The sequence below is a fragment of the Myotis brandtii genome, unplaced genomic scaffold, assembly GCF_000412655.1.
Source record: "Myotis brandtii unplaced genomic scaffold, ASM41265v1 scaffold1074, whole genome shotgun sequence".
NCBI lineage: Eukaryota > Metazoa > Chordata > Mammalia > Chiroptera > Vespertilionidae > Myotis > Myotis brandtii.
The window spans coordinates 473,635-500,750 of NW_005353653.1; the positions used below are offsets into that span (position 1 = coordinate 473,635).

Consider the following 27,116-nt stretch of genomic DNA (forward strand, 5'->3'; position numbering starts at 1 on the left):
GCCCCCCCCCCCCAGTGCACAAATTTTTGTGCACCAGGCCTCTAGTCTATATAATAAAAGCCTAAGTGACCATTATGGCAGAACAACCAGTCACTATGATGCTCACTGACCACCAGGGGGCAGACGCTCAACGCAGGAGCTGCCCCCTGGTGATCAGTGCACTCCCACAGGGGGAGCACAGCTCAGCCAGAAGCCAGGCTCACAGCTGGCAAGCGCAGCAGAGGTAGCCGGAGCCTCTCCTGCCTCCATGGCAGCGCTAAGGAGCAGTGAGCCAGGCAGTAAGGAGTGAGGGCTCCCAGACTGAAAGAGGGAGCAGGCTGGGCTGAGGGGACCCCCCCCCCCGCCCCAGTGCAGAATTTTGTGCACCAGGCCTCTAGTTAGTACTATAAACAGTAGTCACTGCTTTTCATCAGGAAGTTAGTGAGTTTCCACAATAACTTATATCTGCTAACTCACAAAACAAATGATCCACATTTACTTGTCTCAGTTCAAACAGACTTGGAGACTTGTTGATTCCACAGATTTCTTTGGAAATGAAGAGAGAGAGCATGGCCAGCCGTTAGCATGGAGGGAGGTCCCCTGGCCACAGCAGCTGAGTCTGATTGAGCTGAGGAGCAGGCCGTGGTGGTCACTGTACTGGGGTGCCATGTCTCCACTTCACTCTCCTGTGGATGAGTACTTACCCCTCATCAGACCCACATGCGGCAGGTTATTTTTCTCTTTCCGTGCATGCACTGTTTGACTATTTATCAGAAAGAGCCCAGGCCATCCACTCAGTTATTCTGCCAATCGGAGGCAGCTGGCCCCTAGAATATTCTACGGATCTGGAAGGAGGGAAGACATGGGTCCAGGAATGACCTCATTTTGTGGTTTCATATAAATTTTAAAATTATTTGTTCTAGTTCTATGAAAGATGCCATTGTATTAAATAGGAATTGCATTGAATTGATAGATTTCTTCAGGTACTATGTATATTGTAATGATGTTATTTCTTCATATTCATGAGCATGGCACATCCTCCCGTTTATCTGGGTCTTCTTCAGTTTCTTTCTTCAGTGTCTCATCATTTTCTGAGGACAGGTCTTTACCTCTTTGGTTAAATTTATTCACAGGTATTTTTAGTGCAATTGTAAATGGGATTGTTTACTTAACTTCCCTTTCTGACAGTTCATTATTGGTATGTTAAAATGCAGCCAACTTCTGAATATTTATTTTATATCCTGCTAATCTACTCAGTTTATTTCTCACTTCTAGTAGTTTGGGGGATCTTTAGGGTTCTGTATGTCGGTATCATGTCCCCTGCAATAATCACAGTCTCACTTCTTCCTTCCGAGTTTGGAGGCCTTCCATCTTCTCCTTCATCTGATTGTTGTGACTAGAACTCCCGAAACTATGTTGAACTAGAGTGGTCATAGTGGACACGATCTCCTTCCTGATCTTAAGTAAAACACTGCTTTTCCTGTTGCGTACGATGTTAGCTGTGGTTTTGTTATTTTGAGTTCCTTTAGTTCCACTTTGAGAATTTTTATAATAAATGGGTGCTGTGTTTTATCTGATGTTTTTTCTGCATCTATTGATATGATCATATGATTTTTAACTTTCATTTTGTTTATGAGATATAACACGTGAATTAATTTTTGGATATTGTGCCAACCTTGTATCCCAGTAATAAATGATCTTTATAATGTATTGCTGAACTTGGTGTGCTAATATTTTGTTGAGGATTTTTGCATGTGTGTTCCTTGGGGATATTGGCCTGTAATTTCCTTTTTTTGTGGTGTCTTTATCTGGTTTTAGAATTAAGATAATGCTGGCCTCATACAATGACCTTGGGTGTTTTCCCTCTTGAATATTTTTGAATAGTTTGAGAAAGATGGGTGTAAGTTCTTTTTTGAGTCTTTGGTAAAATTTACCTATGAAGCCACCTGGTCCAGGACTTTTTTTCTTGAAAAGGTTTTTTTGTTTTTGGGTTGTTGTTTTTAATTTACTGTTTTACTGCTTTGATTTCATTAGTTGTATTTGTGCTGTTCAGATTTCCTTTTTCTTCTTTATTCAGTTTTGGAAGATTGTATGTTTTTAGGAATTTATCTATTTTTTCCAGATTGTTTAATTTGTTGACATGTTGTTTTTCATGATATTTTCTTACAATCCTTTGAATTTCTGTTATGTCAGTGTTATTTCTCCTCTTTTATTTCTGATTTTATTTATTTGGGTCCTTTCTCCTTTTTTCTTGGTAAGTCTGGCTAAAGGTTTATCAATTTTGTTTATCTTTTCAAAGAATCAGTTCTTGGTTTCACTGATCCTTTGTATTGTTTCTTTATACTATTTTGTTTATTTTCATTCTGGTCTTTATACTTTTTTTTCTTCAACTCACTGTGGGCTTTGTTGTTCTTTCTCCATTTCCTTTTGGTGTAAGTTTAGATTTTATATTTGAAATGTTATTGTTTCTTAAAGTAGGCCTGCGATGCTTGAATTTCCCTCTTGGGATTGCTTTCACTCTGTCCCATAAAGTTTGAGTTGTTGAGTTTCCATTTTCATTTGTCTCAAGGTATCTTTTTATTTCTTCCCTGATCTCATTGTTAACCTATTCATGGTTTAGTACAGTGATGGTGAACCTATGACACGTGTGTCAGAGGTGACACGCGAACTCATTTTTTTGGTTGATTTTTCTTTGTTAAATGGCATTTAAATTTATAAAATAAATATCAAAAATATAAATATTTGTTTAACTATGATTGCAAATATCAAAAAATTTCTATATGTGACACCGTACCAGAGTTAAGTTAGGGTTTTTCAAAATGCTGACACGCCGAGCTCAAAAGGTTCGCCATCACTGGTTTAGTAACATGTTATTTAGAGTCCACGTGTTTGTGTGTTTATCAGTTTTTTTCTTTTAATTGATTTCTACTTTCATATAACTGTGGTTAGAGAAAATGCTTGATATGATTTTAATCTTCTTAAATTTATTTATGTAGCCTAACATGTGGTCTTCTCTGGAAAATGTTTCATGTGCACTTGGAAAAGAATGTATATTCTACTGTGTAGGGATGAAATGTTCTAAACATTTCAATTAAGTCCATCTGGTCTAATGTGTCATTTAAGGCCTCTGGTTTCTTGTCAATTTTCTGTCTGGATGATCTATCCATTGATGTCAATGGGGTGTTAAAGTCTCCTATTGTTGATCTCTCCCTTTATGTCCATCAATATTTGCTTTATATATTTTTGTACATCTACACTGGGTGTGTAAATGTTTACAAAAATTGTATGTTTGTTTTATTGATCCTTTATAATTAATAAATGTCTTCCTTTGTCTTGTTACACCCTATAAAGTATATTTTGTCTGATATAAGTATTGCTATCCCAGGTTTTGATTTATTTTCATTTGCATGAAATTTTTTTTCATCTCATTACCTTAGGCTGTTTGTGTTTTTTGGTCTGAAGTAGGTAGATGTAGATAGCATATACTTGGGTCTTGTATTGTTATCAATTCAGCCACCTCTTGTCTTTGATTGGAGCAGTTAGTTAAGTTCATTGGAGTAGTTAGTTTAGTTCATATTTTTTCTTCTTTTTTTCTTTTTTAGAATTTTTAAAGGAATTCCTTTTATTTTTTCTCTTTATTCTATTTTTCCATCATCACTTATCTCCCCCCCCCACCATTCCTTCTACCACCTCCAACCACTCCCTTCCCCCGCAATCACTACACTGTTGTCCACATCTATGAGTTCTCTCTCTCTCTCTCTCTCTCTCTCTCTCTCTCTCTCTTCTCAATCCCTCCACCCACCAAACACACACACCCCAACAGAGCTGTTGGCCTGCTCTTCATCTATGAGTTTGTCTCTATTTTGCTGGTTAGTTCAGTGTGTTTATTAAATTCCACATATGACTGAAATCATGTGGTACTTGTCTTTCTCTGACTGGCTTATTTCACTTAGCACAATGTTCTCCAGGCCTATCCATGCTGTTACAAAAGATAAAATGTTCTTCTTTTTATGGCCAAGCAATATTCTATTGTGTACATGCACCACAGCTCTTTTATCCACTCATGGGCACTTGGGCTGCTTCCAAATGTTGGCTACTGTAAACACTGCAATGAACATAGGGGGCATGTATTCTTATATTCTTTTGAATAGTGTTTTGGGTTTCTTCAGATAAATTCCCAGAAGTGGAATTGCTGGGTCATAAGGCAGTTCCATTTTTAATTTTATTTTATCCTCACCCGAGGATATTTTTTTTCATTGATTTTGGAGAGAGCAGAAGGGAGGGAGGGAGAGGTGAAGGGGGAGAAAGAGAGAGAGAGAGAGAGAGAGAGAGAGAGAGAGAGAGAGAGAGTTGAAAGAGATGAGACACATTGTTTGGTTGCCTCCCACATACACCCTGACCAGGTCCAGAGGTCAAATCTACAACCCAGGTACATGCCTTGACCAGGCATTGAACCCATGATCTTCCAGTGCATGGGACAGTGCTCTAACCCACTGAGATACACCAGCCAGACCCATTTTTATATTTTTTGAGGAACCTCCATACTGCACCAGTCTGCATTCTCATCCACAGTGCACAAGTGTTCCCTTTTTTCCACATCCTCACCAACACTTGCTGTTTGTTGATTTATTGATGACAGCCATTGTGATCAGTGTGAGGTGCTATCTCATTGTGGTTTTGATTTGCATCTCTCTTATGATTAATGACACTGAGCATCTTTTCATAGGTCTATTGGCATCTGTCTGCCCTGTTTAGAGAAGTGACTGACTATTCAGGTCCTTTGCCCATTTTTTAATTGGATTTTTTTTTGGTGTTGAGTTTTATAAATTCTTTATAAATTTTGGATATTAACACCTTATTGGATGTATCATTGGCGAATATGTTCTCTCATTCAGTGGGTTGTCCTTTCATTTTGTTGATGGTTTCCTTTGCTGTGCAAAAACTCTTTAGTTTGATGTAGTCCTGTTTGTTTATTTTTATTCTGTTTCCTTTGCCCAAGGAGATTTATCAGAAAAACATATTGCTACTATAAATATCTGAAATTTTACTGCCTATGTTTTCTTTTAGTATTTTTATAATTTTGAGTCAAATATTTAAGTCTTTAATCCATTTTTAGTTTATTCTTGTGTGCGGTGTAAGAAAGTTATCTAACCTCTTTTTTTTGCACATATATGTCCAATTTTCCCAACACCAGTTATTGAATAGACTATTTTTACCCCATTGTATGATTTTGTCTCCTTTGTCAAGTATTAATTGATGATAAAGTTGTGGGTTATTTCTGGGATCTCTGTACTCTTCCACTGATCAATAATAGGTCTGTTTTTATGCCAGTACCATGCCCCTTTTTTTACTATGGCCTGGTAGTGTTGTTTGATAAGACAGCATGATTCCTTCCTCCAACTTTGTTCTCCATTTTCAAGATCACTGTTGCTATTTGGGGTCTTTTGGGGTTCCATATAAATTTTTGGAATATTTGCTCTACTTCTGTGAAATATGCCATTGGTATCTTGATTTGCGAATATTTTAACAAACTTGAATCCCTGGAATTTTAGCATCTATTCTCATCAGGAATATTGCCCTACAATGTTCTTCTTTGTCATGTTTTATCTAGTCTTGTAATTAGGATAAGGCTGGCTTCATAGAATGAGCTTTGTAGTATTGCCTACTCTTGAATTTTTTGGAATAGTTTGAGAATAGGTTTTTTTTTTTGCATAGTGTGTGTGTGTGTGTGTGTGTGTGTGTGTGTGTGTGTGTTAATTCTCACCTAAGGATTTTTTTCCCATTGCTTTTCAGAGGGAGAGGGAGAGAAAGAGAAACAACAATGTGAGAAAGACACACACACACATCAACCGGTTGCCTCCCACATGCACCTCAACTGGGGGCATGGAGCAAACCTGCAACCCAGGCACATGCCCTTAACTGGGAATCAAACTAGTGACCCCTGGGTCCATGAGCTGACACTCCAACCATTGAGCCACACCAGCCAACGCAAAAAAGACCAGTTTTAATTCTTTGAATGTTTGATAAAATTCACATTTAAAGTCATCCAGCCCAGCACTTTTGTTTGTTGGGAGTTTTTTATTACTGCTTCATTTTCACTAGTTGTAACCTGACTCTTCAGATTTTCTGATTCTTCCTGATTTAGTTTTGGAAGATTGTATGTTTCTAGGAATTTATCCATTTCACCCTGATCACCTGTTGGCATATAGTTGTTCACAGTATTTTCTCACAATCCTTTGCATATTTTTGGTGTCAGTTGTTATTTCTCCTCTTTCATTTCTGATTTTATTTATTTTTCTTTTTCTTGATGAGTCTGGTTAAAAGTTTGTCAATCTTGTTTATCTTTTCAAAGAACCAGCTCTTGGTTTCAGTGATCATTTATATTTTTTTAGACTCTATTTCATTTATTTCTGCTTTGATATTTATTATTTCCTTCCTTCTACTCACTCTAGGCTTTGTTTGCTGTTGTTCTTCAAGTTCCCTTAAGTGTAAAAGTGACATTGTTTATTTGAGTTTTTTGTTTGTTTGTTTGTTTCTTGAGATAGGCCTATAATGCTATGAATTTCCTTCTTAGGACTGTTTTTGTTGTGTCCCACAGATTTGGGGTTGTTATGTTTTCATTTTCATTTGTCTCAAGGTATCATCTGATTTCTTCCTTGATCTCATAGTTAGCCCACTCTTGGTTTAGTAACATGTTATTTAGCCTCCATGTCTTTATGTGTTTTCCAGTTTTCTTCTTGTGATTGATTTTGAGTTTCATAGCATTATGGTCAGAGAAGATGCTTGATATGATTTCAATCTTCTTAAATTTATTGAGACTTGTTTTGTGTCTATCATGTGGTCTATATCAGAAATTGTCCCAGGTGCACTTGAGAAGAGTGTATATTCTGCTGCTTTGGGGTGAAATGGCTTGAAGATATAAATTAAATTCATTCAATCTAGTGTCTCATTTAAGGCTGCCATCTCCTTGTTGATGTTCTGTCTGGAAGAATTATCCATTGATGTCAAAAGGGTGTTAAAACCCCCTACTGTTAGTTATTAGTATATCGCTGTCAATCTCTCCCTTATGTCCATCAAGATTTGCTTCACATATTTAGGTGCTCCTATTTTGGGTGCATACATGTTTACAAGGGTTATATCCTCTTGTTGCATGGCTCCCTTTATCGTTATGGTGCTTTCCTTCTTGGTCTCTTACTAGAACCTTAGTTTTAAAGTCTATTTTGCCAGATATAAGTATTGCTACCCCAGCTTTCTTTTTCCTTTTCATTTACATGAAATATCTTTTTCTATCTCTGTACTTTCAGTCTGTGTGTATCTTCCATTCTGAGGTGTGACTCTCTCTCTCTCTCTCTCTCTCTCTCTCTCTCTCTTGTGGGTCTCTTGAAGACAGCATATATATGGGTCTTATTTTCTTATTCAACAGCTAACTTATGTCCTTTGAAGCATTTAAGCCATTTACACTTAAAGTGAATATTGATAGAAACATATTTATTGTCATTTTTTTAAACTACATTCCTCTGTTTTCCTCTTCCTCATCCTCTTTCTTCTTCTTGAAACCTGTTAAAATTTCTTGGACTCCTGCGTTGGTGGCCACAAACTCCTTTACATTTTCTTGTCTGGGAAGGTTTTATTTCTCCTTCATTTTTAAATGATAGCTTTGCTGGGTAAAGTAGCATTGGTTGTAGGTCCGTGCTTTTCATCACTTTGAATATATCATGCTGGTCCCTTCTGGTCTAAAATGTTTCTGTTGAGAAATCAGATGATAGTTTTATGGAAGTTCCCTTGTAGGTAACCGACTTCCTTTACCTTACAGCTTTTAAGATTCTCTCTTTGTCTTTAACTTTTTCTATTTTAATTATGATGTGTCTTGGTATAGGCCTCTTTGGGTCCATCTTTTTTGGGACTCTCTGTGCTTCTTGGACTTGTATGTGTTTTCTTCACCAGGTTAAGGAAGTTTTCAGTAATTATTTCTTTAAATAATTTCTGGACCCTTTGCTCTCTCTCTTCTCCTGGGACTGTGATGACATAGATGTTGTTACACTTCATGTTGTCCCAAAGGTCCCTTAAATTATCCTCATTTTAAAAAAAATTTTGGGGTTTTTTTGTTTTGTTTTTGCTGCTTTCATTGGGTGTTTTTTTCCACCTTGTCTTCCACTCACTGATTTGATCCTCTGCTTCACTGAGGCTACTGTTTGTTCCTTCCAGTGTATTCCTTATTTCGGATATGGCATTTTTCATTTCTGAATTTTTTATGGTTTCTAAATCCTTTTTCATGCTGTTAAGCATCCTTATAATAATTACTCTGAACTCTATATCTGATAAATTGCTTATCTCCACTTTGTTCAGCTCTTCTTGGGGCCTGTTGTCTCCCCATTTTGGCTTCCCCTTTATTTTTGTTTGTAAGTATTGGGTAAATCTTCTGTGACTCCCAGTCTTGGTATGGTGGCTTTATATAGGAGGTGACCTGTGGAGCCCAGTGTTACAGCCTCCCTGATCACCAGACCTGGGTGCTCTAATGATATTTCTTGTGCATGTTGCATGGGTCCTCCTGTTGTAATTGAGTCTTGATTGCTACTGGCCCATTTGTACATGGGATCACCTTCAGGCTCGCTGACAGTGAGTCTCAACCCCCAACACAGCGTGCAGGCTGCTGTGCGGTGCCAATCACACCAACTGGATTCACCTCAGCAGCGATGGTGCTGCCAACACCTCCCTGTGGCTGTGCTGCTTGTGGAGCTTATTGGACCCTGCTCTGCTGTTGTCTGAAGCTGCCTCTGTGTGGATTGGTTCTGGGCCTATTTGGAGGGACTCTGCTGCAGGCCAAATCAGATGCCGTCTGTGACTGGCTCTGGACAACCTGTTTGGAGCTTTCAGCCATCCACAGCTTGTGGCTTCCTCTGCTGGACCTAGGTGCATGTGGAAAGAACCAAGCTATGCACCCAGAGATCTGCCTCTAGTTCATTTTCATTTAAAGTAATTATTGATTGCTTGTAGTTATTTCCATTTTACTAATTATTTTCTGATTTTGCTGTTGTTCTCTGTTTCTTTTCTTTTGTATGTTAATGATTTTCTGTAGTGTTGTGTTTGGATTATTTTCTTTTTATTTCTTGTATATCTCTTGTAGATTTTTGGTTTGTGGTTACTTGTGCTTTATATACCAAGCTATGTTTATAGCCATCTATTTTAACCTAATGTTTGCTTGCATTTGAACACATTCTGAAATTATTACCCTTTTTACTTACCTCCTCCATGTTTATATTTTTTGTAATTATTATTATTTCTTTTTTGTGTGTATCTTTAAATTTACTGTTGTAAATACACATGATTTTCTTAGTTTTGCCTTTTACCTTCTATACTAGCTTTATAAGTGGTTGATCCACTGTTTTTATTATGTGTTTACCATTATAAGTGAGAGTTTTTTCTTTATACTATTTTCTTATTCATATTTTTTATCTTTTCTCCTTCGAGAAGTCCCTTTAACATTTATTGTAATACTGGTTTGGTGGTGATGAGCTCCTCTAGCTTTTTCTCGTCTGGAAAGCTCTTTATCTCTTTATCAATTCTAAGCTATAGCCTTGCTAGGTAGAATAATCTTGGTTGTAGGTCCTGCTTCAGCACATTGACTATTTTGCACCAATCCCTTATGGCCTGCAACATTTTTGTTGAGAAATCAGCAGTCTTATGGGAACTCTCTTGTAGGTAACTAACTGCTTTTTTTCTTGCTGCTTTTAAGAGATTCTCTCTTTGTCTTTAACCTTTGGCATTTTAATTATATGTTTCTTGGTGTAGGCCTCTTTGGGTTCATCTTGTTTTGAACTCCCTGCAATTTCTGGACTTTTATGGTACCTTCTATGATTCCAATGTTGTCTTAGTGGTCCCTTAAACTGTCTTCACTTTTTAAAAATTCTTTTTTCAAATTGCTGTTCTACTATTTTCTATTTGCTTGTCTTCCAGATCACTGATTTGGCCCTCCACTTCACCTAATCTGCTGTTGATTCCATCTAATGTATTCTTAATTTCTGTTATTGTATTCTTCATTTTTGATATTTTTTTCCTATGGTTTCTAGTACGAGTTTCACTGAGTTCATTTATTCTTTTCTTAAGTTCATTGAGCATCCTTATAACCATTGTTTTGAACTCTGTACCTGGTTAGTTGCGAGTTTTGTCCTGTTCTTTTATTTGGGACATTTATTTGGGACATTTACTGTGTCTCCTTATTTTGGCTACCTCCCTGTGTAGCTACATATCAGGTAGATCTGCTTCATCTCCCAGTTTTGGCAGAGCATTTTTATGTAGTAGGTAGGTTTTTTTGTGTGGCGCAATGGTGCAAGTCCCTGGTCACCTGAGCTGGGTGTTCCATGGTGTCCCTTGTGTGGATTGAAAGTACCCTCCTATTGTTGTTGACCCTTGATTGCTGTTGGCCTGTCATTGGGTGGGATTGACCCTATGGCTGACTTGCTGTGAGGACTGGCTTGTGACAAGCTATTGTATGGAATTCACCTTAGTGGGGTTCTGGTTCCTATTAAGTCCACACTTTGAGCATATCATTTGTTGAGCTATTTGGGTGTTGCTCTAAAGTGTCTGAGTTGGTTCTGCCATGGGTGTGTTGGTTCTGGGGCCTCCTTGCCATCCGCTGGGGTCCCAGGGAATTACCAGGGTGTGGTGAGCTAGCCATGTTAGCCAGGTTAATTGAGACTCAGATTTGGTGCCTGCCTATACCTGGCATCTATTTGGGGGAAGGAGTCTTAGCTGATTTTCACAGAAAGGCATTGTGGGGACTACTCTTCCTGGCACTGGTACTCTGGCTGAAGAATCCCCTGGGGGGCTGGGACCCCTCACTCCTCAGGGGGGACCTCCACAGCCAACATATCCCTGCGGATTCCTATCCACCACACAGTGTGGGACCAGCCATTTCACATCCCTACCCCTCCTTCCAACCTCAACATGGCTCTGTTTATATTTTCAGTTATAGGATCCTGTCCCACTAGTCTACAGTGGATCTCAAAGATGGCTGTTCTATAATTTAGATATAATTTTGATGGGAAATGGTGAGCACAGCATTTACTTACTCTTTCATCTGGACCAAAATCAGGAGTGTCCTGCAAGACGTTATTATCTTTAATTTAGAGATAGCAAACTGACAGCCTGGGCGGTGAGTCGTGCTGCTCAAGGTGGCACATATACATGCCAAGGCTGGAGTGGAATCCAGTTGGCCTGATCCCAAACCTTTCCTTTCACGGAACATCACTGTTTTTTAGATCTCTCACTCATGACACAGAAATGGAGGTACTTGCAATAGAAATAAAAAGAAGTGGCCTTGATACAAGAAAAAAGTCTGGAGTGTTGGGTATTATGAAATGTTAAATGGTTCATCATAAGGGTTGGCTACCACTTCTTTTTATCTATTTAGGATTTGAAGGGCTGGTTTATTATTCTTGAATGAATTTAAATGTCATCCTTGAAGTGGAATGGAGTACTTGTTAGAATAATATTTTTAAAAAATAATCCTTCATTGTTGAAAGTATTACATATGTCCCTTCCACCCCCCCCTCCATTGACCCTCTCCTGCCCGGCCGCCCCAGGCCCTCACTGCCCCATTGTCTGTGTCCATAGGCCATGCATATATGAATACAAGGTCCTTGGTTGATTACTTCCCACCCAACCTCCCCCACCTTCTCTCCATGCTTCCATGGGTCCACAATAATTTTTTACCAAAGAGATTTGCTTTTCACCTAGTCCATCTGAGAGCCTAACAGCTGCACATTCAGGTTGGCTGTGGGTAATTCTACAACCCAGCTGTACAGCTGCCAAATTCTTGACTGAAACCAGTAAAGGCTAAATTGCATATTGTCTCGCATCTGAATTGCATGGAACTGATGTAGCATTTGAATGAAAGCAGCCTTCCTACTGCTCCCTGTTGCAAATATCAGTTCCATTAAAGAAAGGTAGCCCAGCCCTCAAAGATGGCCCGGGCTTCGTGGGGGGGCGGGGAGGGGGCAACCCCGCCCGCAGCCCGAGTTTTACGCAGGTGCCTCTCTTGCAGCCCAAGCAGCTGTTCTGGAACAGCGACTGCACCCGGCGCTGCCGCTGCTTCCGGCGCAACCTGATCCAGTGCGACCCGCGCCAGTGCAAGTCGGATGAGGAGTGCGCGCTGCGCAACGGGGTGCGCGGCTGCTTCAGCACCAGGACCTCCTACTGCCTGGCGGCTGGCGGGGGCGTCTTCCGCACCTTCGATGGCGCCTTCCTGCGCTTCCCCGCCAACTGCGCCTTCGTGCTCTCCACCATCTGCCAGAAGCTGCCCGACATCTCCTTCCAGCTCATCATCAACTTCGACAAGTGGTCGTCCCCCAACCTCACCATCATCTCGCCCGTCTACTTCTACATCAACGAGGAGCAGATTCTCATCAGCGACCGCAACACCGTCAAGGTGACCGCCCGCCCTGGTGCTAGGAAACGTGCAGGCGGCCTGGCCAGGGCCTGCGCAGGCGCTTTCCTGATGACCAGATGTGAGGGTCACAGGCTGCTGCTGCATAGGCACCACGCACACACCATCAGGTTTTATTTGTATTTTATTTTTAAATGTATTTTTGTTGATTTCAGAGAGGAAGGAAGAGGGAGGGAGAGAGCACAACATCTGTGATGAGAGAGAATCATTGATCGGCTGCCTCCTGCCCGACCTCCACTGGGGATGAACCTGCAACCCGGCAGGTGCCCTGACCAGAATCCAACCTGGGGCCCTGCAGTCCGCAGGCGGGCGCTCTATCCACTGAGCCAAACCAGCCAGGGCAGATCCCCAGATTTTAAAGCAGGCGGTATAAAGGTTCTACGAGCATAGGAACGGGCCCCTTTGTCCCTTTGCTGACAGTCCGGGGCTTGCGGGGCACGCACAGGATCTCGGGTGTAATGATGCCGGTGCCCACGGAGCTTCGGGTGATAACGTGGCAGAGGCCGCCGCTCTCTCTGGATTAATTCCCGGTGAGCATCTCATTTGAGCCGTTACAATTATTCTGGCCCTGCCCACCTACACGCAGACATGTTCTTCCATCTCTGCCATCTTTTCCAGAAGCGGAGAGAAGGCGAGCATTGACCTAAAAACACAAGTAGCTAAACAACACCCTGAAGGAGGGAGCACCCCCACTAGGACAGGCCCAGGAGGACATGCCAGCGGGAGGCAAACAGGCGAAGGTGGTGATGTCCTCAGCTGGCTGCCCTGGGACAGCTGCCTGGCTTCTTGTGCATCTTAGACACATAGAAAAATAAATAAATGCATGCATGAACCTCAGCCCACCCTGTAGCGAACATGCCTCTCTCACTCAGATTCCTCCCACCCCTTCCATTTAAGAAGGTAACCTGCTCTAGAGAACTATTGACAGGGACTCCCAGCCTCAGGTAAACCAGCTGCTCGCCACAGGTAGACCTGAGGATAGCGTCAGACCGCGATGCTCTGGTTACAGCCAGGGAGGCAGGGATAGAGCCAGGACACACACGAGCATTTTTTGGAATTGAATAGTATTGTGCGTATCTGCTTTCCATCATTGGCTTAGGTAAGGGAGTGTATCTTTATTTGGACAGTCATCATGTAGCTTAGTATCCAGAATTAGGCAAAGGCCTGGCAGTATTTTGCAAGCTTAAAGGAAGCGTTTACATTCTGCTGCTGGTTTTTAACTTCAGGGAAAGCTCCTACTATTTTTTGAACTCCCAGTTCCTTTTGCAAATTGGCCCACGTAGACACAATGATACTGGTCCAGAATCCAGGAGCCAGAGTGAACATAGCCCCCAACACAGCAAAACTGACATTGTTGCTGAATAAACTACCCCAAGCTACAAAAATAGAAAATAATCATATTTTTAAAGGCTTCTGATTTTTTAAGAAATAAAAATTACTAATAACCTGCAGGTGAAAAAAAAAATACAATTTGTTTTGTAAGTATAAGAAAAGCATGTTATGTTATATCCTAAGAGCTAAGAAAAGACATTGTTATAAAGCAGGAAAATGATGAATGCAGAAAATGCTATGCTACAGGCTCTCTGGGCTGGACTCCTGTCAACATTATAGGCAAGAAAACAGTAAAGATAGCAACACTCCTGTGGTTCACGCTAGCCATGTTAGACTCCTCAGTGCAGGATTGAACTTCATTTCTAGTCATTGGTTTATGCTTGGGAAATCCAGCCATTGGCTGTGGGTTATATTTTTCTAATGTTTTCTTACCTCTGCTTTCATATTTTGCTTCTTTGTGGGGAGCTGTGGCCAGTAAGATGAGTGAGTGTCCTTGAACTCTGGAACAGGGGACAGCAAAGTACAGGATTTAGCCAAATTTATTTGCTGCCTGTGTTTGTAAGTAAAACTTTATTGGAACACAGCCTCAGTGACATCTTGTCTATGGGCTGCTTTCCTGCCATGAGGTTGGAGTTGAGTAGCAATAGAGATCATAAAATATTAACTCTGGCCCGTCACAGTCAATGCTTGCAGACCTCTGCTCTAAGGATCATTTACTTTTATTGTCTTCCATAGGTGAACGGCACACAAGTGAATGTCCCTTTTATAACTGGGTTGGCAACCAAAATCTACAGCAGCGAAGGGTTCCTGGTGATTGACACCAGCCCCGACATCCAGATATACTACAACGGCTTCAACGTCATAAAAATCAGCATCAGCGAGAGGCTGCAGAACAAAGTGTGTGGCCTCTGTGGCAACTTCAATGGGGACTTAACTGACGACTACGTGACCCTGCGGGGGAAGCCAGTGGTGAGCAGTGTGGTGCTGGCCCAGAGCTGGAAAACCAACGGCATGCAGAAGAGGTGAGAGGCCCGCCACGCTCGGGCCCACCCTCCCCTTCCACGGGGCGGCCGTGGAAAATGCTCTTTCCATAGCATCACTTTCTTCTCCTGGATAGAGCGAGCCAAAGTCTATGGAGTTTTCATGATACAAAGAGACACATCAGAGGCCTCAGTAGTGTCTTGTGTGGCAGAGGAAGGAACTGGGTTAGGTGGTACCACTGTGAATTTTCACCGAGTCTGCCCAGGTTTACACTAGAAGCCTTGGCCAGTGGCCCGGCTGGGACAAAGCACCCGGGGGGGGGGGGGGGGGATTCAGAGTTAACTCAGGAGAAAAGGGCCACAGCTTGCTCCCCAGTGCCGGTCCAGTCATGTGCTTATGACTCTTACTGGAGGGTTTGGGTGTGGTTGTGCAGGTAAAGTTGGTAGGAGTCAAGACAGCTTCTTTAAACACAGAAGTCACCAAGGCCCTAACTGTCCAACTTCGAACGAGCTCTACGCATTATCTCAATGGGGTTTAATTTGGGACCCTCTGGGCTGCTAAATTAGTCTGGATCTGTAGACACACTTCTCTTAGCTGGCATCGCACCATGGCTTTAACACACCAGACACCAGCTAATACCCGGATGTGGACATAAAGCTTCAAACCCCTTGTGAGCCTTTCGGGTATAGTAGTCATTATTATTATTGCTATCTGTTATATCAGTACTTGTTTATGGTTATTGTATCAATTCTACCAGTCAGTTATATCAAAGGTTAATATGTCAGGATCTCCCTTTTGTCTGGTCCTTGGCTACCAATTCAGTTTGGTTTTATGCTCACTTATCCCAGCGACATTAACTTAGAAATGACCCGCGTTTCTGAGGTCCCAAGACGGTCGGTGTTGGGATCAGTGTGGTGCGTTGGCTTCTGGGTCCGCAGAGGACGTAGCAGACAGGGCCTCCCGCCCCCAGAGAGCCCAGGGGCTGCTTTCCTTCCCCCTCTGACCCGCCCCCTCGCCTGCAGCTGCAACGAGCTGCAGTTCTCGCAGTACGCGGCCGCCTGCGACAACGTGCACATCCAGAGGCTGCAGGGTGAGGGCTACTGCCTGAAGCTCACGGACATGAAGGGCTTCTTCCAGCCCTGCTACGGGCTGCTCGACCCGCTGCCCTTCTACGAGTCCTGCTACCTGGACGGCTGCTACAACCACCGGAAGCTGCAGCTGTGCGGCTCGCTGGCCGCCTATGGGGAGTCCTGCCGCTCCTTGGGGATCCTCAGCACCGAGTGGATCGAGAAGGAGAATTGCTGTAAGAGAACTGTTTTGTTTTCTAAGTTAAGGAAGAACAGCATTACTGGTGGCATGGCTCTGCCCCTTTGGCTGGCTGGTCTCAGACCCGCCTCCGGGGTTGGAAAGGTGGCTGAAGCCAGCTCCTGCCCGGAGCTCAGGGTTGGCGGGGAGGAGGGATGAGGCTCAGGGTGGGATGAGCACCGTGTAGTGACTTGTGAAGTGGAGAGACAGAGTACACATGGCACCCAAACTCAGCTCCATGCCACTCCTTTCACATGGCCAGAGCCTGAATCAGAGAGGCAATGTGAGTGGCTAACGGCAAGCTGAATTAGAATGGCGCTGGCCGTGTCTGCCTGGGTTGAAAGGAAGCTGTGGTTAGAATTATAAAGGGATTTTATCTATATACTAGAGGCCCGGTGCATGACATTCATGCACTGGCGGGGGGGTGGGGCGGGGTCCCTCAGCCAGGCCTGTGGTTCCCACCACCACTGCTGCGCTCACCAGCCATGAGGCCGGCTTCTGCATTGAGTGTCTGCCCCTTAGTGGTCAGTGCACATCATAGCGACAGGTCGTTCCAGCGTTTGGTCGATTTGCATAATAGCGTTTTATTATATAGGATAAAATAGCTATATATAACCAAAGGCTAATACGTTAAGTGTCCCTCCGCCCATCCAACTGGTCGCTATGACGCACACTGATCACCAGGGGGCAGACGCTCAACGCAGGAACTGCCATGACAGGCACTGGCCATTTACAGAGAAACGGCACCGTAGAACTGGCGTCGACAAAGCAACACTCGGCTTCCCCCAGGTGGGACAGAGGCCCTGCCACCACCCTGGAGCGACAGCCCACCAAATCGCAGCTGACACTGCCATGGCACAAAATGTGGCCCACAGCCCAGCCCAGAAACGGTGGCTGTGGGTGTCAGGTAATGGCGTCACATAGCAATGCCTGGCTTCCTCTCCCTAGCAATGAGCCTCCTTGGAGTTTCTTCAGCCCAGGAATACAACTTGCTTTATAGCGAGGTGCAAACATTTCACACTGTAACCAAATGTCTGTGAAGTGTTTTCATGTGCCTCATCTCATTTGATCCTCACAGAAGTCCTGGAGTAGGTAGATAGGAGACTCGATGGAATCCTATTTTCTTTTCATTAGCAGGAAAATGGAGATTTAGAAAGCTTAGAAACTTGACCCAACAGAAAAGAAGTAAGAAATGGTGGACCTTGAAAATGACTTCAAGTTTTCTCACTGTGCAGAACACTGCTGCAGTTAAATATTTTACTCTTTGTTCTTCCTGCATGATCTACAATAATAATCTGCTTCATGTTGATATTTACTGCTGTGTTGTTGACAATTACCTGAAAGAGAAGTTGGGGTATTTCACTGGGCTGGAAAAAGATTAGCTAAATCAGAAAGCAGGTCTAACTAAGCAAGTTTATTTTATATATATAAAAGGCTAAGTTGACTCGCGCATGCGCGATACATATAAAGCTCTCACTGGCGCCAATCGCATGTGTATGTTTCAATCTGTCATTGTTGATAGTGAATTTGGTTGGCACTTCTATTATAGAGAAAGGGTGAATAGCAATATTAAAATATTTCTTCTAATTAATTTTCTTTCAATGTGCAAAAGTCCGTGCACCAAGCCACTAGTCCTATATAACAAAGAGGTAATATGCAAATTAACCCTCACGCCCTCACAAGATGGCTGCCTGTGACCAGGCCGGCAGAGGGGTTAGTGAGGGATGACCAAACGACTGAACAGCAGGCTGCGTGGGGTGACCAGGCCAGCAGGGGAGTTAGTGAGGGACAACCAAACAACTTAACAGCAGGCTGTGTGGGGACCAGGCCAGCGGGGGGGCTGTGAGGGGCAACCAGGCCGGCCAGGGGGGGCAGGTGGGAGGGCCATGAGGGGCAACCAGGCCGGTGGGGGGGCAGTTAGGGGCAACCAGGCCAGCAGAGGGGGGCCGATGGGGATGACAGGCTGGCAGGGGGGACAGTAAGAGGCAACCAGGTTGATTGAGGGAAGTTAGGGGAGACCAGGCTGGTGGGGGGTGGTGGCAATAAGGAGCAACCAGACCAGCAGTGAAGGGGCATTTGGGGGAGACCTGGCCAGCAGTAGGGGGCAGTTAGGGATGACCAGGCAAGCAGGCAGGTGAGCAATTAGGAGCCCGCAGTCCAGGATTGTGAGAGGGATGTCCAACTGCTGGCTTAGGCCTAAACCTGCAGTCGGACATCCCCCGAGGGGTCCCAAATTGGAGAGGGTGCAAGCTGGGCTGAGGGGACCCCCTGTGCACAAATTTCAGGCACTGGGCCTCCAGTATATATATAATTAGTGATAAAGATCTATGGATTCTTGTATATTTTCTGTAGTAAGAACATTATTTGATACTAGAGGCCCGGTGCACAAAAATTTGTGCACTGGGTGGGGTCCCTCAGCCCGGCCTGCCCCCTCTCACAGCCCAGGAGCCCTCAGGGGATGTCCTACTGACAGCTAAGGCCCGCTCCTAAGCCACAGTCTGGCCTCCCTCTGCAGGAGGTGACCAGGCGATCATGGGAAGGCGCTGCCCCCATCACCCCGCTGCTGCTGCCACTGCTGGCTGCTGCGGCTGCCAGCCCTCGGCCTGCATTTCTTAGCGCTGGCCCCGCCCCCTGCCCACTGGTGGGTGGGGGGTGATCTGGGGCCAGGCTGGCTGGGGGAGGGGCTGGAGGAGGTTGAGGCACAGCAGGTTGCACCCCATCCAGCCTCTGCGGAGGCATGGTGCCTGGATTGGCCCACGCCACTGACACTGTGGCTGCCTCTGCAGAATGGGCAGCACTGGGACTGGAACCATGCAGCCCCCTCTCCCGCTGCCTCTGCAGAAGGGCCTGCACTGAGGCCTCTCCTGAGGCGGCGCCACCTCTGCTCCCGCTCCCACAACATTTCTAGGGTATCTACTGTGATGTCACCAACCAGGGACAGCTCACTGGCAATGCACTCCTGTGGGGGTATTTAGCTGTGGTAGCATTGCATATTTGGGGTTCCCCAAGTGTCCCTGATCTATGGAGCTGGCCATGGTGACTGGGACGCCTGGGTGGGGAGAACCAATCTTGGAGGAGACATGGTGTGGTGAAGGCTGGGGCATATCTGTGGTGATGGGCTGGCATGTGGAGGCTGGGACTGGGGTCTGAAGACTGGGCAGGGGCCAGAGATCTCACCTGGATACTGAGGGATATGGCCATCTGCTGGCCAGAGAGGTGAGGCCCGTGGCTCTCTGAGAACATGTGCTGCTGGGGTTCGTGGGGTTTGTTAGGTCCATGCTGACAGGAGATAGGCCAAGAGACGTTGTGAGAGTTTTATAAATTTTATTTTAATACACAGCAGTGTATCCATTTCAGCAAGCAAGAGTAGGGAGGGCAGGATATTTATGTCTCTGTGTGGGCCGGATGTAGGTGCAGGCGGTTTCAGGAAGCTGGGTCTAGCGTTGCTTTTCTCAGCTGCTTAGCTTCTCTTATGACACCTGAGATGAAAATAACAGGAAAACAGCAGAGAGGGCAGGAGCCTCAAACAGGGACAATAGAAAAGTGCTGAGCGCAGGGGAGAAACTGAGGGCAGGGGAAAGGTACAGAGTATGCCTACAGGGTTTGGCTGGCCTGGGACCCAATCTGCTGCTGGATCCGCTGCTGCATCATAGCTGTGGGTAGTGTCAACATCCCTGAGGCTGCTGGAACTGGGCGTGTCCTGCCAAACCTGCAGCCAGGCCAGCGCTGCCTATCTGTTGCTGCTGCTGCTGCTGCTGCTGCTGTTGCTCTGTGGCATCTCTCTGTGCTGTGGCTCATACTCGCCACACTGGGGTTGCACCCTGGGTTCATGATGTTCAAGGACTGGCCCTGGGGGTTCAGGCCTCCCATTGCTTGCTGCTGTGGAGGGACAGCAGGTCGTGCCCCGCTGGCTTGCATGGTGTTCAGGTTCAGCAGGCTGGGCTAGAGCTGAAGGCCAGGCTGGCTGGCCACTTACTTGGCCGTGTGCTATTTGATGAGAGCTGCCATCAGCTGAGGGTTTGACTTGAGGATGTTGAGCACGTGCTGCTGCTGGGGGAGCTGGGAGACTTCAGGGTCCGCAGCAGGTCCTTCAGGGCACCTGGAGAGATGTTCTGAGGTGGCTGCACCTTGGGTCTGCATAGACATCATGGGTCTGGGCATGCCTCACATTGACTGTTGCTGGGGGATGGGTGCCAGCTGCCACTGCCGGGGCTCAGGGGGCAGAATAACAGGCCCACTGAACTGGTTGGGTCACATTCAGGCCCATGGGGGCCATCTGGCTCTTGGGGGTCACTGTGCCTCAGGGGCATACCGTTGTTGGTGCTCACCCAGTACAGATGCTGCTGCTGCTGTGCCTCACGTGCAATCTGCCGGGCACCTCCACTGCTGCAGGTGGGCCTGGGTGGTGGGTGGTGGGGCTGGCACCTGGTTAGTGGGCTTCCCAGTGCAAACTGTGGTGGGGGGCTGTATTCTAGCCACACTGGAGAAGCTGGCTAGTGACATGCTCACAGGTGAGGTCTGGGGCAGAGTCGGGGGCTGTGGTGTCCAGGGTGTGCTGGGATGCAGTGTGGGGGGCCAGTGTCAGGGCCAGCCTGATGGGTTGAACCAGGCTGAGGTAGGGAGGTGGGAATTGAGAAAAGAAAGAAAGACAGGAGAGTGGGATCGGGAGGACTACAGCTCAATCAAGGAACTGCAGTAAGTTTATTAACCACGCAATGCCTTTTATACACAAAACACTGAATAGGAGGTCTGTCAAGAGGAATGTATTCTTTGTTGCTCTTAATCTCTAAGGGAGAGACAGCCCAGAAGGACAAATTCTCGGTACAGCAAATCTCAGTAAATAGTTACAGACTTCTTGGTAAGCCATGAAAGGCTGTTCTCATTCTACAAAGGTTACTCTCATTCTACTGATAACCGCCATCCAAACAAGTCTGGGAAAACTGTGTGGGTAAGGGTCCCAGCCTTGCTAGCCCCTTCAGGTGCAAGGACCATGTCAGCTTACACCCGGTCTCCAACAGGCCGGGGTGGTGCTGAAGGAGGGGAAGGAAGACTCGGCTGAGGCACAGTGCGGGTGTTGATGGTGGCGTCCGCTGGCACATGAGCTACGCGTGCTGCCGGCGGTGCTGTAGCTTCTGCTGGCTGAGCTTCTGCTTGATGTTGAGGCAGTAGGGAATGGGGCATGTGTTTTTTGCAGTGTTGGCATGGTAGCAGCAAAGGGCCATGAACTGCTTGCACACTCTGCAACCTCCATTGGTCTTGTGCTGGCAGCCCTTGGTGTGCTGCACAACCCACCTCATCTTCTGGCAGGACGGCTGTGGGCAGTTGGCTTCACGGCACTGGGGCCTGCCTCAGGGACTGGAGGCAGCGCTGGATGGCCTGGCGCCGCCACTCCTGGAGGCTCCTGAACTGCGGCTCACCCTGGCTGCCGCCCTCATGGGCCTCTTCATCCAAGCCCAGCCCCACCTTCACCATCTGTGGGTGTGGCCTTTTGTGTTGTAGCAGTTGATGCAAAGATCATCGTCCTTGCACCCACCCTCTGCCACTCCCACGGCAGAGCAGAGGCAGTACCTCCCCCTCCGCTCCCACTCCCTTGGCGGCGGGGCCACTCCACTGCAGGCCCTAGGCCAGTGATGGTGAACCTTTTGAGCTTGGTGTGTCAGCATTTTGAAAAACCCTAACTTAACTCTGGTGCTGTGTCACATATAGAAATTTTTTGATATTTGCAACCATAGTAAAACAAAGACTTATATTTTTGATATTTATTTTATATATTTAAATGCCATTTAACAAAGAAAAATCAACCAAAAAAATGAGTTCGCGTGTCACCTCTGACACGCGTGTCATAGGTTCGCCATCACTGCTCTAGGCCCTCACAGCCGCTGTGGCTTTGTCCAGATGGATGTCCGGAAGACGTCTGCTCTAATTAGCATATTATCCTTTTATTAGTATAGATACTAGAAGCCCAGTGCATGAAATTCATGCATGGGAGTTGGGGGGTCCCTCAGCCTGGCCTTTACCCTCTCGCAATCTGGGACCCCCTCGGGGGATGTCCGATTGCTGGTTTAGGCTCGATCCTGCCCGCAGGGATTGGGCCTAAACCGGCAGTCAGACATCCCTCTTGCAATCTGGGACCACTGGTTCCTAACTGCTCACCTGCCTGCCTGCCTCATCTCCCCTAACCACTTGCCTGCCTGCCTGATCACCCCTAACTGCTCGCCTGCCTGCCTGATCGCCCCTAACAGCTTGCCTGCTTGCCCAATTGCCCCTAACTGCTTGCCTGCCTGCCTGATTGCCCCTACCATTCACCTGCTTGCCTGATTGCCCCTAACTGCTCACCTGCCTGCCTGATCACCCCTAACTGCCTCTGCTTCAGCCCCTGTCGTGATGGCTTCGTCCAGAAGGATGTCCGGAAGGTCGTTTGGCTGCCCAGTCTAATTAGCATATTATGCTTTTATTATAGATATCCATTATTCTATCTGTTCATTTTCTTACCATGTTAATCAAATGGAGCGAATATATATATAAACATATACAAACTTGTCATATGCATATATGTGTGACCCTTTACACAAGTGGCCACTCCATCCCATGATGTGGTGAGACACACGTGCAGCAGGAGGTGTGGTGTTGCCTGACATGCACTCCCCCCTGGTGTGCACATGGCGCCAGGAAAAGTGTCACTCAAAGACACTGCACACGTATCAAGACAGAAAGATTAAACCTGACCAAGTGTCAGAACACAGTTTGTTCCAAACCTAAAATAAAGTAGCTAATTACAATATGCATTCAGTGATTTCAGATTCTCTTAGAATTACCAGTCTCTTTGGGAAATCGACAGAAATGCTTTGTTTGGTAATTTTAATATGTCGTGTTAACAAGCAATCCTTTAATTAACTTTAAAATTAACTGTGTTAAACATTTAAAATTATTGAATTAAAAAACACACACATTAGTTTTTGTTTTTAACCTCAAAAGCCCCCTCTTTATAAGGGCATGTCTGAGTTGCCATTGGCAGGTGGGCCTCCGTATTGCCAGGGAGATGTTTCCTTCCTGTGGCTGTAGCCTCAACTCCTCTCGTTTATGCTCCGGGCTGTGTTCATTCAATAAATGTCCTCGAGTGATGCTGACAGCTGCCTCCAGTCTTGCGCCAGGCACCCAGGCAGGTGGGGTGACCATCTCTGCACGCCCCGGCCTCACCCTTGGTTACTCGCAGGGAGCGTGGCACCTGGTCACACTTACCTGCAGCTTCGGCAGCTCCGCCCCTTCGTTTCATTATTAGACTCTGGAGGGATGGAACAGCTGTGTCTTCAGCTCTCACCCTTATTCGCCAGGAAGTACAGGAGAATTATGACATCTGATAGGGAGAGAGATGCTTTAACCAAAGACAGGAGTGTCTCAAAGACAATGATCTCAATCGATGGTTTCACTAAGTTGCTGATGATCTTGAAGGTGGTCTGTGGGCTCCTTGGCTACCAAAACATTGTTCATCGTGGATGATGGTGACAGTCCACATACGTTGACATTTTACTTATAGTTTTACCCTTTGGGCAAAATAGTACCGTGAGTCAATGCTTGTGAGTTGTGTGTAGGTTTTTGGTTTATCTATTTTTATACAATTAAGTAGAAGCTCATGGGGGAGGTGGTTTAAGGGAACTCACTGACCCTAAAACTGTCTTTCTTGACACATATTTGTTGAGTGCCGGCTAGGGGGTGACTGGGTGCTGGGGATATAGCGATGAGGGATTCATAAAGAGCAAATGCACGTGACAGGCAGCGTGGCCAGGTCGCACTCGGGCGTGTCTTGGCAGAGATTGTCTGGGCTGTATCCTCACACACAGCTCCACTGCGGGAGCCCTGGGCAAGCTTCAGTGTGAAGCGGGGTGGCAGTGTGTAGCTCGAAGAGCACTTGTGAGGGATGGAGGAGGTCATGCCACTGCCACACGCAGCCCCATGTCCGGCCGAGCCAGGCCCCGTTGCTAGCTGCACTCGTTCTTTTCTGGAAGGTTGCACTGTGTGTTCATCCATGGCTGCTGTCTGACCATCACAGTTCCATGCCGTGCAAGTCCAGAGTGAACACGGCACCTGCTTGTTGGTGTGGAAGTCAAGTGTGCGCGTTCCTGTTCTCCCTTTTAGCAGGAGTGGTGGACGATCCCTGCGTGGGGGCTGACTGTCCCAACCGGACCTGTGAGCTGGACAACGGTGGGGAGCTGTGCGGCTGCATCGAGCCTCCCCCCTACGGGAACAGTGAGTGACACCTGCCCCCCCCCACGTGAACAGTGAGTGACACCTGCCCCCCCACGTGAACAGTGAGTGACACCTGCCCCCCCACGTGAACAGTGAGTGACACCTGCCCCCCCACGTGAACAGTGAGTGACACCTGCCCCCCCACGTGAACAGTGAGTGACACCTGCCCCCCCACGTGAACAGTGAGTGACACCTGCCCCCCCACGTGAACAGTGAGTGACACCTGCCCCCCCACGTGAACAGTGAGTGACACCTGCCCCCCCACGTGAACAGTGAGTGACACCTGCCCCCCCACGTGAACAGTGAGTGACACCTGCCCCCCCACGTGAACAGTGAGTGACACCTGCCCCCCACGTGAACACTGAGTGACACCTGCCCCTCCTGCCTATGAGTGATAGTGAGTGACACCTGCCCCCCCCACGTGAACACTGAGTGACACCTGTTCCCCCCTTTGGGAACTGTAAGTGACACCTGCCACCCCCGCCCCCAGACGGGCCCAGTGGGAAGGGCCTGCAACCCCATAGCAAAGCTCTAGGACTGCAGCTGCCTCCTCACTGTGGGTTAGAAACCAACAGCAAAGCTTTCAAACCAGGTCATCCACAGGGAAGCAACCCAACCTGGGCAGTAAGCGATGCTGGCTTCCTGGCCGCACCCTTTCCTGCATCTACATCATAAAAAGCCTGTGGGTCCTTAGGGCATCAGGACCAAAGGAGCAGAGGGTCTCGCTGGGGTGGGTGGGCGGCCAGCTGCGGCCAGCGGAGCCACTGGGCCGCTAGTAAATCCTAACAGAAACGTGTGTGAGTGAATCAGCCATTGCATTGGCAGCACCTTCAGCATCAGGGATCCGGGAGGATCTGGAAGACAGACAGGCCAGGCGTGGTCTGACAGAAATGTGAGAATCAGGGCGAGTGCGGGCGCTTGAGCGCTTGAGCGCTCATCTTAAGGCAGCTCTGTCACCAGGTTCAGGTGGGTCCCCAGGAAACAGCTGGAATGTGTGAAGTGAACAGTAACCAAGTAAGACGCCAAGTCCTGCTCCACAGAGTCCTGGGTGGGAGCACACACACCTCAGCCCGCCCCGCCCCGCCTGAGCCCAGAACTGGGCAGCACCGGCTAAGCTACACTCAGACTGCGGAGCCTGAGGCCAAGGCTCCCCAGGAGGAGGCGGCTGGGCTGCCCACGCTGGCCCTGCACAGACAGAAACTGGTCTCCATAGCTGCTTGCTCACTGGGAACGGCAGCGGCACATCCTTGTGTCAGTATCCAGAACTCCTGGTGCTCAGCTGGGGATGCACTGGGTTGGGGCGGCCTGGCCAGTGCTGTCCTGCTCGGTGGGTCCTTCAGCCAGGCCTCCCTGAGCCAGAGGCAGGTTGGAGCCTGCAGAAAAGCAGTTACTACACAAGTGGGGGAGTCCTGGGTTTAGGAAGAAAAGACACTTCATTAGTATTTTCTTCTTTTAAAAAAGACTCTTCAAGGTCCCAGTTGTTGCTCTGAATGAGCTCATAGACTCCTTTGGATTGAGCAAATCTCAGTTAGAAATGCCATAGACTTCCTGCAGATTAGCAGCCATTTCTACAGGAAACGGCCATGGATGCCGTCTTGGCTGTGGCAAGACCAGCGCCCACTCTCTTGACTGTCATCGTCCTGTTTCCCACAGACTCCCACGACATCATCGATGCGGAGGTGACCTGCAAGGCGTCCCAGATGGAGGTGTCCATCTCCAAGTGCAAACTCTTCCAGCTCGGCTTCGAGAGAGAGGGCGTGAGGGTCAATGACAGGCAGTGCACGGGCATCGAAGGGGAAGACTTCATCTCCTTTCAGATCAACAACACCAAAGGCAACTGCGGGAACATCGTGCAGGTGAAGCCTTGGCGGGAGAGCCTGTGGGGGGAGCTGTCCAGGTGTTGGTGCGTTGACTGCCCTGACAGCGCCTCAGGTCCGTCCAGTGAGGAATAGCCTCCTGGGAAAACAGCAAAGGGCGTGCAAATGACCTGTCAGGACAATGGCTGTCTGTGCAGAATTATGGCTACATTGGAAGTGTGCAATAGGTGGCAGCCTTTTCCCTGAGCCCTCTCTGTCTGCTGACATCCTTTGTCCTGTGTGTTGACAAAATGTTATTCCCTCTCGTGCCCTTCAGGTCAGGACAGCTGGTTTCGCTGTTTTGGGGGATCAGGGCATCCCAGGTATCATTTAAGAGAAATGCAGAAAAAAATACAGCTTTGGAGAAACCAAGATGGCGGCATAGGTAAACACCTGAAATTGCTGCCTCGCACAACCACTTCAAAAATACAACTAAAAGACAAAACGGACATCATCCAGAACCACAGGAAGGCTGGCTGAGTGGAAAGTCTACAACTAGAAGGAAAGAGAAAAGCACACTGAGACTCAGAGGAGGAACGGAAGTAAAGTGCAGAGGTACAGAGGCACACGCAGAAAGGGCTGGCAACTGAGGACGCAGTTGTCTTTTTCAATCAGGAGGGAGTCACAAGCTCCCGAATGCTCTGAACTCCAGTTCCAGGCAAGTCTCTGGGAACTCAGACTCATACGGGGAGAAACTGGACTGTCTGGCATCGGTCAGAACTCAAGGGCGGCTTTCAGTCAGAGGTGCTTGCAGTGATTACCTCGGGACACTGAGATCCAGGGCCTCTTAAGGCAGGGCTGAGGATCAGCCATAGCTGTTTGCTCCGCCCTGTTGATTCCCTGAGTCCCCGCCCCACCCAAGCTGTGCCCAGAGGCTTTTGCATATGAATGGCCTGGCCCTTTGCAATCTAAAATTACCTAACAAACTGCAGCTGGGTCAGAGAGACCCAGAACATCCAAAAGAAGGCCCAAGG

General features: G+C 46.8%; 1 protein-coding gene across 1 annotated transcript in view; it reads left to right on the forward strand.

The window, feature by feature from the left end:
* TECTA (tectorin alpha) overlaps positions 1-27,116 on the forward strand; it is a 103,917-nt gene that overhangs the window by 57,337 nt on the left and 19,464 nt on the right. Inside the window, exons 14-19 of the mRNA XM_005857110.2 lie at positions 4,140-4,162; positions 12,023-12,406; positions 14,492-14,776; positions 15,743-16,040; positions 24,176-24,286; positions 25,940-26,142. Of these exons, the coding sequence (XP_005857172.1) occupies positions 4,140-4,162; positions 12,023-12,406; positions 14,492-14,776; positions 15,743-16,040; positions 24,176-24,286; positions 25,940-26,142 (1,304 nt within the window). The remainder of the gene's footprint in view (positions 1-4,139; positions 4,163-12,022; positions 12,407-14,491; positions 14,777-15,742; positions 16,041-24,175; positions 24,287-25,939; positions 26,143-27,116) is intronic.